We start from the raw sequence: 17,612 nt of genomic DNA on the forward strand, positions 1-17,612 counted from the left end.
CATGGTAACACCTGAATAAGTTTTCCAACTTGTTTAAGTTGGGGTCCACGTTAATCAATTCATGTTAATAGGATAAGGTCCTTTTTAAAAAAATGTATAGTATAAAATAAGATAAATAAATTAAAAACATTTTCTTGAATAAAAAAGAAAGTAAAACAATAAATAAAAACATTTACATAGAAACAGGTAATTAATGAAAATGAGTCAAATTAACTGTTAAAGGTTAGTACTATTAGTGGACCAGCAGCACGCACAATCATGTGTGCTTACGGACTGTATCCCTTGCAGACTATTGATATATATTGATATATAATGTAGGAACCATAATATTAATAACAGAAAGAAACAACCCTTGTGTGTTTTTGATTGATTGATTGATTGATTGAGACTTTTATTAGTAGGTTGCACAGTGAAGTACATATTCCGTACAATTGACCACTAAATGGTAACACCCGAATAAGTTTTTCAACTTGTTTAAGTCGGGGTCCACTTAAATTGATTCATGATACAGATATATACTATCATATATACTATCATCATAATACAGTCATCACACAAGATAATCACATTGAATTATTTACATTATTTACAATCAGGAGTGTGGAGGGGGGGTGGGGTGGGGGGGGGGGGTGGGATATGGACATCAAGTAGTGGACATAGAGAGAGAGAGAGAGAGAGAGAGAGAGATCAGAAGGCATAAGAAAAAGAATCTGCATTTGATTGTTTACATTTGATTATTAGCAATCCGGGGAGGGTGTTAGTTTAGGGTTGTAGCTGCCTGGAGGTGAACTTTTATAGCGGTTTTGAAGGAGGATAGAGATGCCCTTTCTTTTATACCTGTTGGGAGCGCATTCCACATTGATGTGGCATAGAAAGAGAATGAGTTAAGACCTTTGTTAGTTCGGAATCTGGGTTTAACGTGGTTAGTGGAGCACCCCCTGGTGTTGTGGTTATGGCGGTCATTTACGTTAAGGAAGTAGTTTGACATGTACTTCGGTATCAGGGAGGTGTAGCGGATTTTATAGACTAGGCTCAGTGCAAGTTGTTTAACTCTGTCCTCCACCTTGAGCCAGCCCACTTTAGAGAAGTGGGTAGGAGTGAGGTGGGATCTGGGGTGGAGGTCTAGAAGTAACCTGACTAGTTTGTTCTGAGATGTTTGGAGTTTAGATTTGAGGGTTTTGGAGGTGCTAGGGTACCAGGAGGTGCATGCGTAATCGAAAAAGGGTTGAACGAGAGTTCCCGCCAGAATCCTCAAGGTGCTTTTGTTGACCAGAGAGGAAATTCTGTAGAGAAATCTCGTTCGTTGGTTAACCTTTTTGATTACCTTGGTTGCCATTTTATCACAGGAAAGGTTAGCCTCTAGAATGGAACCTAGGTAGGTGACCTCATCTTTCCTGGTGATGACACTGTCACCTACTTTTATGGTGAAGTGATTGACTCTCTTAAGTTTGATGTGGGACCCAAACAGGATGGATTCTGTTTTACCCAAGTGGATGGATAGCTTGTTGTCAGCGAGCCAGGTGCAAGTTCTACAGAGCTCAGCACTGAGGATTTTCTCCACCTGTGACTTGTCCTTGCCGGATACCAGCAGGGCAGAGTCATCCGCAAACAAAAACAATTCACAGTCACATGCCGATGACATGTCGTTTATGTATATTAGGAACAGTAAAGGTCCCAATATACTGCCTTGGGGGACTCCACAGTTCACCGAGAGGGGGGGGGACACGGTGCCGTTCACCTCTACCACCTGCTCCCTCCCCTCCAAGTAAGACTGCATCCAGCTCCAAGAGGTTTTGTTAAATCCGATTGCTCTGAGCTTATCCAACAGTATAGCGTGGTTAACGGTGTCAAAGGCCTTCTGAAGGTCCAGCATGACCATGCCGCAGTATTTGCCCGCGTCCACCTCATGTTTGATGTGGTCGGTCAGATAGAGAAGGCATGTGTCAGTGGAGTGGTTAGTTCTGAAGCCGGATTGGAATTTGTACATGAGTTTATTAGTGGCAAGGTAACTATCGACCTGTTCATAAACTATTTTCTCCATTACTTTCGAAATGGAGCTGAGAATAGAAACAGGTCGGTAGTTGCCAGGTTCCAATTTGCTTCCTTTTTTAAAGAGGGGAGTTACTCTTGCTATCTTAAAATCTTTTGGTACTTGGCCTTGTGTAATTGATAGGTTTATTATGTGCGTGATGATCGGGGCAATGATGGAGGCAGAGTCCCTGAGGAATCTGGAGGGAATATTATCAAGGCCGGTGGCCTTGTTAGGGTGGAGCGCGCTCAATTTTTTAAACACCTCATCAGCTGTGACCATTTCTAATTTGAAATCATTGTTGGATACTCCTAGCTTTCTGTAGAAGGCTTTAATGTGTTCTACACCAAAGCGACCAGAGTGGTGGGACAGCTTGTTGACAAGAGTTGCAGCTATGCTGGTGAAAAAGGCGTTAAGTCTGCTAGCTACCTCCATTTTGTCTGTAATGAGGGAGTCACCCTCCTTGATGCTGATGTTGGTGAGTCTTGTTTTAAGTTTCTGGCTGCAACCAGGAAGCTGGTTGTTGAGAATTTTCCAGAGCTCACGTGGCTTATTCGTGTTTTCCTCTATTTTGTCGTTAATGTAATTTTTTTTTAAGGATTTAGTCAGGTTGGTTGACTTATTTCTTAATTTATTGCATTGCTTTTTGAGAGTTGAAAGGAGTAATTTGAGGTTGATATTATTGGGTTGTTTATCTACTTCTGTTTTACATTTTTGGTATTCAGAGTATTTCCTGTCTCTGTCTTTTATGGCAGCTAATAGGTCCGGATTCATCCATGGTTCCGAGCGGGCTTTGATCCTGACTGTTTTCACGGGAGCCATGTCATTTAGTATCTTTAGGAACGCCGTTTTGAAGCGATCCCAAGCGACATCGACCAGGTTGCTCGCGAGCACAGGGGACCAGTCCCACTCATCTAATTTTAAATTGAAATTGTCATTGGAGTATTTTTTGAGGGATCTGGATTGGGCTGTTATGTGGCCATTGGCTTTAGGTTTAGCTATTTTACGGGTGCAGAAGGTTAGATAGTGGTCGCTAAGACCACAGATCATGACCCCACTATTTTTTATTTTAGGTCGGTCTGAAGTGAGAATGAGATCTATGGTTGATTGGGTGGAATCACACACCCTTGTGGGTAGCGCTATTAGCTGGGAAAGACCGTGGAGATTACAAAACTTGCTGAAGGATCTGAAGACAGGCGCATCTTTGCGTTGAATATCTGTGTTCAGATCCCCAGTTATAATTTTCTCCATGTTGTCTGTCCCCGCCAAGCATTCTTCCAAAGCCCCATAGAAATCACTCTGATTAGGGGGTCTATAAACAGTCCCTATTAGTACCGGCTTAGCATTTTTAAATTTGATTTCCGCCCACACAGATTCCAGGTTATTGTGGTTAAGATCAGTGCGAGTTATGTATTTAATATCCTGGTGAATATACATACAAACGCCCCCACCGTGTTTATTCCTATCCTTTCTGATAACCGAAAAGTTTTGTATTTCTATCTCTGAATCAGAAATACTTTGATCAAATTTGGTTTCAGAGAAACACAAGATTTTTACCTTCGTGTTGAGGAACATTTCTCTGATTTGGTCGAGTTTGGCTCCAGAGAGGCTGTTCACATTAAGGTGGATGATGTGTAGTCCACTGGAACCAAAAAGAGCATCAGAATGAATGAGTGTAAATTGGGGAGGGAGGTTGTTTGGGTTGGTGCACTAATTGTAAGTGTATCTTACCTCAAAAACAAAAAGTATTATATTGGGGACTAGGCAAGGGTTATCTTGTGACCCAAAGTTGGATTTGAGGCTAGGTATTTCAACAGTTCAACAGGTCAGAAGTGCCAAGCTCCTTGGAGTGATGCTGGACTGCACTCTATCCTGGTCAAATCATATCAGTGATATAGTTACAAAGATGGGAAGGGCTGTTGGTATTTCCAGGAAATGTGCTGGTTTTGCTGATCCACCTCTTCTTTGTCAAATTGTTAAGAGTTTAGTCTTGTGTCATATTGACTATTGTTCTACAGTCTGGGCGTCTGCTGCAAGTGGTGAGATCAGTAAGCTCCAGATTGTCCAGAATAGGGCAGCAAGGCTGGTTCTTGGTTGTTCACTAAGAACCAATGTGAACCAAATGCATGCTTCTCTTTCCTGGCAAACAGTGCAGAACAGGTTGTTGGCTAATACTCTTATATTGTTCAAATCAGTAACCGGTAGTAAAACTCCTGCTTTTCTCATGGCCCAAATAGTTCACAGTAGCACTATACATAATCACAATACCAGGGCATCCAGTGAGGGGCATTTTGTACTCCCTCGTCCCAGGAAGAATGCTTTGCGGAAATCTTTTATTTATAGATCTTTATCGCTCTGGAATAACCTGCCTCGAATTCTCACCAGCATTGAAAGTAAACAGGTTTTTAAAAAGAGAGTAATATTTTATCTGAGTTTTTAAATTAGTTTGCTCATTGATGATTTGTTTGTTATATTTATATGGTAATTATTATTCTGTGACTGTAAATTGTTTGCTTGTTTTTTTATTGATGCTTTTATTTTTTTCTGTATTGTGTAGTTATAATTATATGCTTTTACTTGTAATTGTATTGAATTGTGGACCCCAGGAAGACTAGTGGGTTGTTGAGGCAACCAGCTAATGGGGATCCTTAATAAAAATCAAAAATCAAATCAAATCTTGTGTTTTTTATGTTGATTTAATAAAAAAAATAAAAAACGATACAGATAATAAAAAACCCGATACCAATAATTTCCGATATTACATTTTAAAGCATTTATCGGCCGATAATATCGGCAGGACGATATTATCGGACATCTCTGAATACAATGCAGAATTGTGTTGAATCGATTCTAATGGAATCGTCACCCCAGGAATTGGATTGAAGCGTTAGGTGCCCAAAGATTCACACCCCGAGTTGCTATGTTACAGTTTATACTTATTCTATGGGTGTCACACTTTGTCATCACTGATACCCATAAAAATATAATTTTAAATGTTTCTTTTAATGGAGATAAAATAAATAGTAAGAATAATATTTAAAAAACAATTAACTGAACAGGCAATGTTTTAAGTAACATGATTGTCATACAAGTGTAAACATAAGTTACCTCCTGTTTACATTACTGTGTAAAAACAGTCGTCTCTCATCAGATTGTGTATTGAATTCTATCATGAAATTTGGGGGTTTAAAAATATATATATATATATATATATATATTTTATGTTTTTGGCCTAATTAAACCATTTTCGAGCATACAATGGCTTAATGGAACTTAAAATATCAACACTACAGGAGTATTGGCCACTTGACGAGACCTCCTTTTGGGAGCAAAAATGCTAACTATAACGAATTTATATAATCTAAAGAAAAATAACATCTGAGGTAATGATTTGTACTTTGGTTTCATTTTTGGCAAACACAATATTGTACGACCACAGGGATGTAGGACTTTTGAGGTTTTGCTGTATTTTCACTTTTTACAGTGTGCTTGCTTTGGGGGTGCTTCTAAAGCAGGGGTGTCAAACTCATTTTAGCTCAGGGGCCGCATGGAGGAAAACCTGTGCACACGCGGGCCGGACTATTAAAATCATGGCATTACAACTAAAAAAAATAAAGCCAACTTCAGATTGTTATCTTTGTCTTACTTTGGCCAAAAATACAACAAAAACATTCTGGAAATATTACAATAAAATATAGAAAAAAATACCGACAGGGGTAAAGTTTAGATCCATGAAGGAAAGAAGAAAGTGAATGAATGTTTATAACTGAATACATTTACATATGCATACAAATGTGTTTTCTTTTGTATAATTTTTTTTATTGAATTAAGTAACGTTTATGACAACCTTTTTCCAAAACACAATATAGAATGTGAGATATAACAGGATAATGCATACGTTTATCATTTGTTTTCAAAACGCTTACAAAAAAGTGGGACCCCAACAATTTACCCCATCAAGTCATAAAAATGGAGTACCTGGAACCCCATTTTGAAAATTCCTAGCGCCAACAGTGATGGAGTATGGGCATACTTGCCAACCCTCCCGATTTTTACGGGAGACTCCCGAATTTCAGTGCCCCTCCCGAAAATCTCCCGGGGCAACCATTCTCCCGAATTTCTCCCGATTTCCACCCGGACAAAAATATTGGGGGCGTGCCTTAAAGGCACTGCCTTTAGCGTCCTCTACAACCTGTCGTCACGTCCGCTTTTCCTCCATACAAACAGCGTGCCGGCCCAGTCACTTAATATATGCGGCTTTTACACACACAAGTGAATGCCATGCATACTTGATCAACAGCCATACAGGTCACACTGAGGGTGGCCGTATAAACACTGTTACAAATATGCGCCACACTGTGAACCCACACCAAACAAGAATGACAAACACATTTCGGGAGAACATCCGCAACGTAACACAACATAAACACAACAGAACAAATACCCAGAATCCCTTGCATCCCTAACTCTTCCGGGCCACAATATACACCCCCGCTACCACCAACCCCCCCCCCCCCCCCCCTAATCTCCTGAATTCGAAAGGGCTCAAGGTTGGCAAGTATGAGTATGGGTGCGTGCAAAACAGCAGCAGGCGGCTGTGGCCTGCGGGCCGGTTCTAATATTTATTATATATCATCCCGGGGGCCATAGATCATTCATTTGGCCCGTAGGCCTTGACTTTGACACCTTCTTCTAAAGCTGTTTCCCGCCACCTTCAGGCTGGGAGTGCAACATGTGCATGTTTGGGTCTGCTCTCCGCTGAGTTGATGTATTTGCGGTGCATGTGTTCAGGTGGAGGCTCTGAAGCAGATGAGCCATGACGAGCTGCTCTCCTGGTTCCAGGAGCACCGAGGAGCCAACAGTCGCCAACTCAGCGTTCACGTAAGCGGCGCCTTATTCCTCTTTTATCCATACTTCTTGTCTTCCTCTTCACCACGCTCCTCCTCCTCCCTCAAAGGTGGTGGGATTCGGCGCCGAGGAGAACGACGAGGAGGTTTCCGCCGCTGACAACCAGGAAGAGGGCCAAGGGGAGGGGCCGAGCGGCTCCGCCTACGGGGAGGTGTCCAAACTGACCTTCCTCCAGCCCACGCCCAAGATGGCGGGCGCCACAGCCATCATGGACATCCCTGCTTTCATCAGAGAGCTCCCTCTTTTCCCCTATCATAAAATACTCAACTGAGACGTCATCGCTCTTCTTGGAGGGGAAAAAAAAAGAGTAAGGTGAGAACTGCTGAAGAGCCCTGAAGTTAGAGACCGGAGTGATGTGGTGGCAGGGTGTGACAATTTGAAGCTGAGCCGCGTGCAGTCACTTTTTGCTGACCTGCTTTTTGCTGTGAAAAGAAATCGTGTAAAGGAATTTGCGCGATGAGTGAAGGTGCGTGACTTAATAAAGAACAATCACACTTTCACACTGTGAGGGTGACGGAACTGTATTTCTTTTTAGTTGGTGTGCAACTTCTTGTGTGCTCTCTGGAGTGAATTTTTTTAATGATAGGTATTATTTTCTGATTATTCACTTCATAGTTAGGGTAAAGTCATTTAAAAAATATATATATATATATACCAGATACAATATAATAAGCAGGTATTCTCTCCAAAATAATACATTTGTTTTGATTTATCTTAATTTTAAAAATTCTAATAAAATGAAAAAACATCTAATACTACATAAGTCACAATGCATTTTAAAAGATGTAAAGATTTGCAAAGCTGATTTCGATTAGCACCAATTATGTAAATCCACATCTATTTATGATTTTTTTTAAATGTGTTCTACAAACATTCTGTTTGTCGCTTAAGAAAAAGCAAATACAGCGTAATGTGCCGGTATTTTTTCCAGAATGTTCCATTTGTTTTTTTTCTTTATTAACTATTAAAAACAGTAAATAAAAATGGTGTAAATTGTGACTAATCTATTTTTATTTATTTATTTTTTATACTACATGATAGGTGACAAAGTATTTTTTTTAATTCATAACTTCATAGAGCCGATTTTATTTCCCCAAATAATGTATAGCCACATTTATTTAGGATTTTAAATAATGTGCTTTACAAATTTGTATATCAATGTTTAATTGTGTAGCGCTTGAAATAAAAAACATAGGTATATAGTATAATGTGCAGGTATTTTGTTTTTAGTTTATCTAATTTTCTTTGTCCCAAAATAAATTGTAGTATAAATATTAATGAATCAAATATGTAATAAGTATTTAGTAAGCATTATTAGAAAGAAGAAGGCCATTTCTAGAGGACTCTTCTACTGGAGAAACATACTTTTATTGCTGCTTTCTGTGCTTTCCAGGAAGATGACTAATTGTTTGTGTCCTGCAGCAGCAGCAGTGTCTTCTTCGGGTTGGAAAGTCTGGAGTCAGCTTTCTTCCGGGTTGTCTCTTTGTACGCCACATTACCCGACTGCTGATAAGCCTGCTCCACTGAACATTTGACTTGAATTGTACACAATTAGAACTGTACATTTGTGTGTGTGTGTGTGTGTGTGTGTTTATATATATATATACACACGTACATGTACTGTATATATACATGTGTATAGATATGGGTGTATATACATATATATATATATATATATTTAAAAATGTGTGTGTGTACCGGTATGTGTATATATATATATATATATATATATATATATTTATTTTTTTTAAATGTGTGTGTGTGTGTATATATATATATATATATATATATATATATATATATATATATATATATATATATATATATATATATATATATATATATATATATATATATATATATATATACACGTGTGTATATATATATACACTACCGTTCAAAAGTTTGGGGTCACCCAAACAATTTTGTGGAATAGCCTTCATTTCTAAGAACAAGAATAGACTGTCGAGTTTCAGATGGAAGTTCTCTTTTTCTGGCCATTTTGAGGGTTTAATTGACCCCACAAATGTGATGCTCCAAAAACTCAATCTGCTCAAAGGAAGGTCGTTTTGTAGCTTCTGTAACAAGCTAAACTGTTTTCAGATGTGAGAACATGAATGCACAAGGGTTTTCTAATCATCAATTAGCCTTCTGAGCCAATGAGCAAACACATTGTACCATTAGAACACTGGAGTGATAGTTGCTGGAAATGGGCCTCTATACACCTATGTAGATATTGCACCAAAAACCAGACATTTGCAGCTAGAATAGTCATTTACCACATTAGCAATGTATAGAGTGTATTTCTTTAAAGTTAAGACTAGTTTAAAGTTATCTTCATTGAAAAGTACAGTGCTTTTCCTTCAAAAATAAGGACATTTCAATGTGACCCCAAACTTTTGAACGGTAGTGTTTATATATATATATATATATATATATATATATATATATATATATATATATATATATATATATATATATATATATATATATATATATATATATATATATATATGTATATATATATATATATACACACACAGTGAGTATGGAAAGTATTCAGACCCATTTTAAAATTTTCACTCTTAGTTTCGTTGCAGCCCTTAACTGAAATCTAAAATATTAATGTACACTCGGCACACCATCTTGACAGACAAAAAGAGAAATGTAGACTTTGTTGCAAATTTATTAAAAATTAAAAAAATTTAAAATCACATTTTCATAAGTATTCACAGCCTTTTCTCAATACTTTGTTGATGCACCTTTGGCAGCAATTACAGCCTCAAGTATTTTTAAATAGGATGCCACAAACTTGACACACCTATCTTTGGACAGTTTCACCCATTCCTCTTTGCAGCACTTGTCAAGCTCCATCAGGTTGGATGGGAAGTGTTGGTTTTCATCAATTGCTGCATTCACCTTAGTCTAGTCAGGGACGTGACTAAGAACCCGATGGTCACTCTGTCAGAACTACAGCATTCCTCATTCATCTCTGCAGCGATCCACCAATCAGGCCTGTATGGTAGACTGGCCAGACGGAAGTCATTTCTTAGTAAAAAGTTTGCCAAATTGCACCTGAAAGACTCTCAGACCATGAGAAACAAAATTCTCTGGTCGGATGAGACAAAGATTGAACTCTTTGGCGTGAATGTCAGGCATCATGTTTGGAGGAAACCAAGCACCGCTCATCACCAGGCCAATACCATCCTGACAGTGAAGCATGGGGGTGGCAGCATCATGGTGGGATGGTTTTGAGCGGCAGGAACTGGGAAACTAGTCAGGGGAGAGGGAAAGATAAATATAGCAGTTTAAAGAGACACGCATCAACAAAGTCTTGAGCAAATGGTCTATTTGCCATCTTCTTGACAATGCTAAACTGTAAACTATGGTCAACCTGCACTTCAATGCAGTTTCTATGCCGCTAGACAAAGTTCAAACAAAATCTCGTTGACATGTATGACCCCCTTGGGAGGGGATCCAGACTGAGTCCAAGGGAAAAAAATTTGCCATAGTACACATAAACATGTTACATATAATCACTACAACTCACAACAGAGGGGGGGGGTTGGGGTCCTGGAGGCCGGCCTGCTGCTATAAAGCGCTACTCAGCCGTCCATCACCCCGAAGGGGAATCAAGTGGTGGTGAAGGCGTGGGGTGGAGGTGGGGAGTGTGTTTGTGTATATGCCCATTTTCTTTGGGTGTAGTGGTGTTGTGTTCATAGGCCCGGGGCCATTCTGCATGCAATGCAAGCAAAGTTCGACTTCCAGGTGTCGTTGAGGAGGGAGGGAGGTCAAAAGCGTCCATCTTTGAAAGTCCTCAGTGGATGATTACGGAACAGCCTGTTCTTGTCCTCAAGGCCATTCGAGGGAGTCAAATCGTAGATAAGGATTTTTGTTTTTCCTCGAGCAGACATTACAATGGCTTGCCTGTTCTATTCGTTCATGTTGGCTCTCATATCCAATTTTTCCTTTTCAGCAAGCTTCTCCATGATGTGATCCATCTTGCGATTCAGTTCAGAAATCGCCCCAGACTGTGATCCCACAGCCCGGCCCAAACCTTCCATTGCGACGAACAGCCTTTGGGCTCCTTGAGTGGCTGCCATCGTCTTACGAATTTTACGATACACCAGAGCAATGCCCAGCCCAATCAGCAGGTACCCCGCGATCACGGTTCCAAATAGGTAGATGTCTTCCACGTCCTCAATGGAAAGGACTGAGAGGCACATGATTCTCCATTTGTCCCAGGAATCTCTCACGTACCCCGCAGCAATGGTTCCATCAGGGCAGCCAGGCTCCCCAGAACCTCTTTTCCTCGTCGAAAAGATTTTGTCAATTGAGTCGAGAGTCCAGCTGATCAATTCCATGTCTGATGTTTAGATTTGGAGGACAGCGCAAAGAAAGAGGCTTCAAAAAAAGTTTAGACAAGACAAAGAGAAAGCAAGGAAAAGACGGGAGGAGAAAAAAATGCGACCGCCCTCACCAGAGGCAAGACAGAAAGATATATATATATACAGTATATATATACTGTATATATACACTACCGTTCAAAAGTTAGGGGTCACCCAAACAATTTTGTGGAATAGCCTTCATTTCTAAGAACAAGAATAGACTGTCGAGTTTCAGATGAAAGTTCTCTTTTTCTGGCCATTTTGAGCGTTTAATTGACCCCACAAATGTGATGCTCCAGAAACTCAATCTGCTCAAAGGAAGGTCAGTGTTGTAGCTTCTGTAACGAGCTAAACTGTTTTCAGATGTGTGAACATGATTGCACAAGGGTTTTCTAATCATCAATTAGCCTTCTGAGCCAATGAGCAAACACATTGTACCATTAGAACACTGGAGTGATAGTTGCTGGAAATGGGCCTCTATACACCCATGTAGATATTGCACCAAAAACCAGACATTTGCAGCTAGAATAGTCATTTACCACATTAGCAATGTATAGAGTGTATTTCTTTAAAGTTAAGACTAGTTTAAAGTTATCTTCATTGAAAAGTACAGTGCTTTTCCTTCAAAAATAAGGACATTTCAATGTGACCCCAAACTTTTGAATGGTAGTGTATATATATATATCCATATGTATATAGTCGAGGTTTCTGTGGTTTATCCGTTATACAGTGCTCAATACCGGGGTAGAGCTGAATATACGTTAGGTCAGGAAAAAACACAGAGGCTATTTCATCCCTACAAGCCTGTTTCACAGGTTTCCCTGTTTGTCAGGGGATTTTATTAAAATGATGAAAAGGGAAACCTGTAAAACAGTCTTGTAGGGATGATATAGCATCTGTGTTTTTTCCTGACCTAACGTACAGTATATACATATGTATATATATATATGCAGTATGCACATATACAGTATATATATATATGTATATATATATATATATATGTATATATATATATATACACACGTTAGGTCAGGAAAAAGCACACAGGCTATTTCATCCCTACAAGCCTGTTTTGCAGGTTCGCAAGCTTGATGTTTATATATATATATATATATATATATCTCAAGCTTGATGTTTACATGCACATGTGAGCGCTCAATACAAAACTAGACAGAAGGTGAATGGCGGGAAAAGGTGGCCCGCCCTCATTTTTTTCCTGGTTTTTAATGTGGGTTCATTTGCACCACGGTGCAGACTCTATCCTTATTAACATTAAAGAAAACTAAATTTAAAAAAATATTAACTAACTGACAGCATATATTACCTTATTACCTATTTACCCTCTGTAACAGAAAATCTGTAAAGTGCATCAATTTGCCTGAAATTTCAAAAATAAAAAGTTTGATATTCAAAATGTATATTAAATAAACCTAAAAAAAAATAAATACCGTATTTTCTGCACCATAAGGCGCCCCGTGTTATTAGCCGCACGTTTAATGAACGGAATATTTCAAAACTTTGTTTACCTATTAGCCGCCCCGTGCTATTAGCCGCACCTACGCTACGCTAAAGGGAATGTCAACAAAACAGTCAGATAGGTCAGTCAAACTTTAATAATATATTACAAACCAGCGTTCTAACAACTCTGTTCACTCCCAAAATGTAATGTACAAATGTGCAATCACAAAAATAGTAACACTCAAAATAGTGCAGAGCAATAGCAACATCAATAACTCAACGTTGCTCATACGTTAGTGTCACACAACACACAAAATAAACATTTAAAGCTCACTTTCTGAAGTTATTACTCATCCACAAATCCCTCGAATTATTCTTCTTCGGTGTGCTTCACATGTTTTTTGACACCATTGATGATGTGGACGCGCATGCAGTCATAGATCAACAGGAACGGCGCTGCGTGAAAAAAGTCACCCGGTGTCTTCGCGTAAACGTCTATCAACCACTCGCTCATCTTTTCTTCATCCATCCATCCCTTCGAGGTAGCTTTTATGATGACGCCGGCTGGAAAGTTCTCTTTTGGCAAGGTCTTCCTTTTGAATATCACCGTGGGTGGAAGTTTCTGGCCGTTAGCATGGCAAGCTACAACCACAGTAGGACGACTTCTCATTCCCTGTGGTGCGAATATTCACTGTACGTGTTCCCGTTGTATCCACAGTGCGGTTCACATGAATATCAAAAGTCAGTGGAACCTTGTACGCGTGTCTCTTAGTAGGAGACATTTTGTTGTCTTTACAGAAATACACAAATGAAATGAAACGTAATATCCGCGCGCTTCTTCTTCTACGGGGGCGGGTGCTCACCTTGGCGGTTGCTTACCATAGAAGAAGAAGCGCTTCCTCTTTTACGGGGAAAAAAGATGGCGGCTGTTTACCGTAGTTGCGAGACCTAAACTTTATGAAAATAAATATGAATATTAATCCATATATAAGGCGCACCGGGTTATTAGCCGCACTGTCTGCTTTTGAGAAAAAATGTGGTTTTTAGGTGCAGCTTATGGTGCGGAAAATACGGTAAATTAAGTCAAATTGATCAGCAATGTTAACTCAGGAGCACAACACTTATAAAACTTTCCCCTTCTGGATAAAACAATTTGTGCTGATTTTTTTTTTTGTATCTTTTGGTCCGGATTAATAGCTACAGTGAGCACGTATTGCAAGGCACAGCTTTTGGAAGCGAGGTTTGAAGCATGATACTGATAAAGCATGTTCCCCTGGGTCATGGGTCATGGGTCATGTCGGCCACCCCATGGAAGGGGGGGGGGCCTCCCCACTGTTGGAAAAGAACTGCTCCAAAGCCAATCAGAGCAGCGGGGGGGGGTGTCTAAACCTCTGTACCGAGTCGACACTTTTATTCACTTCGCAGTCGTAATCTCGTGGCTCCCCCGCTGACCCGCCTTCAGCATGGCAACGCTAACTGCAAGGCGAGCTGAGCCGCATGCAGACAGACAGGGGCAGGATGCTCTTGTCTAAGTATAAAACCAGGATAACGCACATTAGATGGGAATTATAGTCAATATGCACTCTGTTTGCACCAGCATTTTCTGCTGTTTGCCTCCATCTGGCTGCTTTGTAAGGTCAATGACCTTCTAATTGATGTAAATAGCTTTGTTTTGCATTTTTGTTATGTTGTGCAAGCGTCCAACCACTAGGCGGAGCCCCTGTTGTGATGTAACACATTCTGCTCTCCTCTATTTAGGCAGGGCGATAATGTATTTTGCACAGGAACACCGGTCTGTAATGAGAATATAGTCTGTAGCAAAGCACCAAATACTGGGGCCCCCATACATGTACAAGACTCCTGGAGGGCCCCCTTTATTCTACACCTAATGCCTCACACACTTGGCATGTTTGCATGCACTAAAGCGCAAATTATTGCATGATTTTGGTTGAAACCAGCTTTTTAAACGCATGTAAGTATTTTTTTTTACTAAAAAAATTGCCAGCAAATTCAATGTAGACTTGCCAGAATGTGAATTGAAATAATATAATCTGTCATTGTTCACTCAAATATGTTTATAAATCTGTCAAGTTTCCATTTACTTCAGAGTGGTTTGCGTCACGGCAGTGTTGGTTGTGATCCCGGGTTGCAGAGACAAGCAGGCGAAGTGCAGGTAAATGGTATTTGATAAGAAAAACAAACAGGAAGCATTGGGAGTGCTATGCAACATGGAGATACTAAGCATATTTTTGCTTTGCATAGGAAAAAATGTATTTATTGATTTATTGCATGTTAATATTATTATGTGATATCGTTCTGCACTTGTTTTGAGATACAACTGCTACTGTAGTATTTTATTAATCCTGCTATGTTAAGATGTAGACGTAACACTGCTTTGCACTATTTTTGAACTTGTGTGTTATTTCTGTACAGCACTCTAGACAAATGGGGTTGTTTTTAAATGTGCTATATAAGTGATTAAACTGAACTGATTGGCAACCAGGGACAGGTGAGGGAGCCAGCGATCAGATGAAAGTGGTGGCAAATTGAGGAAAACAGGAAGTGGAAACACAAATAAAAGCACTGGACAGGAAATAAAACAAAATACATGAACTTAATAACTGTCATGCAGGATCATGGCAAGATTATCTGATTATAATTAGATCATGCAAATTATAATAATACAAACCCCAAAACCAGTGAAGATGGCACGTTGTGTAAAATGGTAAATAAAAACAGAATACAATGATTTGCAAATCCTTTTCAACCTATATTCAATGGAATAGACTACAAAGAAAAGATATTTAACGTTCGAACTGCACAACTTTGTTATTTTTTGCAAATATTAGCTCATTTGGAATTTGATGCCTGCAACATGTTTCATAAAAGCTGGCACAAGTGGCAAAAAAGACTGAGAAAGTTGAGGAATGCTCATCAAACACTTATTTGGAACATCCTTTAGGTGAACAGGCTAATTGGAAACAGGTGGGTGCCATGATTGGGTATAAAAGCAGCTTCCATGAAACGCTCAGTCATTCACAAACAAGGATGGGGCGAGGGTCACCACTTTGTCAACAAATGCGTGAGCAAATTGTTTAAGAACAACATTTCTCAACCGGCTATTGCAAGGAATTTAGAGGAAAATAACCATCCGGATTGTTATAGGCGCAAAGCTCAAAAGCCAGCATGTGTGATGGTATGGGGGTGTATTAGTGCCCAAGACATGGGTAACTTACACAACTGTGAAGGCACCATTAATGCTGAAAGGTACATACAGGTTTTGGAGCAACATATGTTGCCATCCGAGCAACGTTATCATGGACGCCCCTGCTTATTTCAGCAAGACAATGCCAAGCCACGTGTTACAACAGCATGGCTTCATAGTAAAAGTGCGGGTACTAGACTGGCCTGCCTGTAGTCCAGACCCGTCTCCCATTGAAAATGCGTGGCGCATTATGAAGCCTAAAATACCCCAACGGAGACCCCCGGACTGTTGAACAACTTAAGCTGTACATCAAGCAAGAATAGAAAAGGAATTCCACCTGAAAAGCTTCAAAAATGGTCTCCTCAGTTCCCAAACGTTTACTGAGTGTTGTTAAAAGGAAAGGCCATGTAACACAGTGGTAAAAATGCCCCTGTGCCAAAAAAAAATTAAGTTTCTCAGTTTGAACATTAAATATCTTGTCTTTGCAGTCTATTCAATTGAAGTTGAAAAGGATTTGCAAATCATTGTATTCTGTTTTTATTTACCATTTACATATTTTCATATTATTAGTTTAAAAATGTCAACTTTTTCTCATTACATTACGATTTGTTGCTCTTTTTCCTACACTTTTACTGTTGTTCTTTTAGATATATATATATATGTCATTTTTTGATCTCACGCATCTTTTTAAATTTTAGCAGATGAGTAAGTTTGCACAAAGTATCCGTATCAGATCGTTATTTTACCATGAATTGATTAACGTGGACCCCGAATTAAACACGTTGAAAAACTTATTCGGGTGTTACCATTTAGTGGTCAATTGTACGGAATATGTACTGTACTATGCAATCTACTAATAAAAGTTTTAATAAATCAATCAATCAATTACCAATACCAGCCTGAATTTCACTTGGTATCGGATAGGCAAAAAAACATTATTGTTACACGTAAATGTATTGTACAACTCACTTAAAGGCCTACTGAAACCCACTACTACCGACCACGCAGTCTGATAGTTTATATATCAATGATGAAATCTTAACATTGCAACACATGCCAATACGGCCGGGTTAACTTATAAAGTGCAATTTTAAATTTCCCGCTAAACTTCCGGTTGAAAACGTCTTTGGATGATGACGTATGCGCGTGACGTCACTAGTTAAACAGAAGTATTGGTACCCCATTGAATCCAATACAAAAATAGCTCTGTTTTCATCTCATAATTCCACAGTATTCTGGACATCTGTGTTGGTGAATCTTTTGCAATTTGTTTAATGAACAATGAAGACTGCAAAGAAGAAAGTTGTAGGTGGGATCGGTGTATTAGCGGCGGACTACAGCAACACAACCAGGAAGACTGACTCGGATAGCAGACGCGCTAGCCGACGCTAGCCACCGACCGCACGGATGATCGGGTGAAGTCCTTCGTCCTTCCGTTGATCGCTGGAACGCAGGTGAGCACGGGTGTTGATGAGCAGAAGAGGGCTGGCTGGTGTAGGTGGAGCGCTAATGTTTTTATCATAGCTCTGTGAGGTCCCGTTACTAAGTTAGCTTCAATGGCGTCGTTAGCAACAGCATTTTTATGCTTCGCCAAGCTGGAAAGCATTAACCGTGTATTTACAGG

The 17,612-nt window shown here is 39.5% G+C and overlaps 1 protein-coding gene across 5 annotated transcripts in view; it reads left to right on the forward strand.

Annotated features, from left to right (window-relative positions):
• LOC133646207 (nardilysin-like) overlaps positions 1-7,755 on the forward strand; it is a 90,077-nt gene extending 82,322 nt beyond the window's left edge. For 3 of the 5 annotated variants that reach the window (XM_062041353.1, XM_062041352.1, XM_062041354.1), the window contains exons 30-31: positions 6,821-6,910; positions 6,987-7,753. In XM_062041353.1, coding sequence (XP_061897337.1) covers positions 6,821-6,910; positions 6,987-7,208 — 312 coding nt within the window. In that variant the 3' untranslated portion in view covers positions 7,209-7,753. Of the gene's footprint in view, positions 1-6,820; positions 6,911-6,986 lie in introns of all 5 variants that reach the window. The other 2 variants (XM_062041355.1, XM_062041356.1) reach the window with 2 other exon arrangements.
• Positions 7,756-17,612: the final 9,857 nt, after the last annotated feature.

The sequence above is a fragment of the Entelurus aequoreus genome, linkage group LG03 (genome assembly GCF_033978785.1).
Source record: "Entelurus aequoreus isolate RoL-2023_Sb linkage group LG03, RoL_Eaeq_v1.1, whole genome shotgun sequence".
Classification (NCBI taxonomy): Eukaryota; Metazoa; Chordata; class Actinopteri; order Syngnathiformes; family Syngnathidae; genus Entelurus; species Entelurus aequoreus.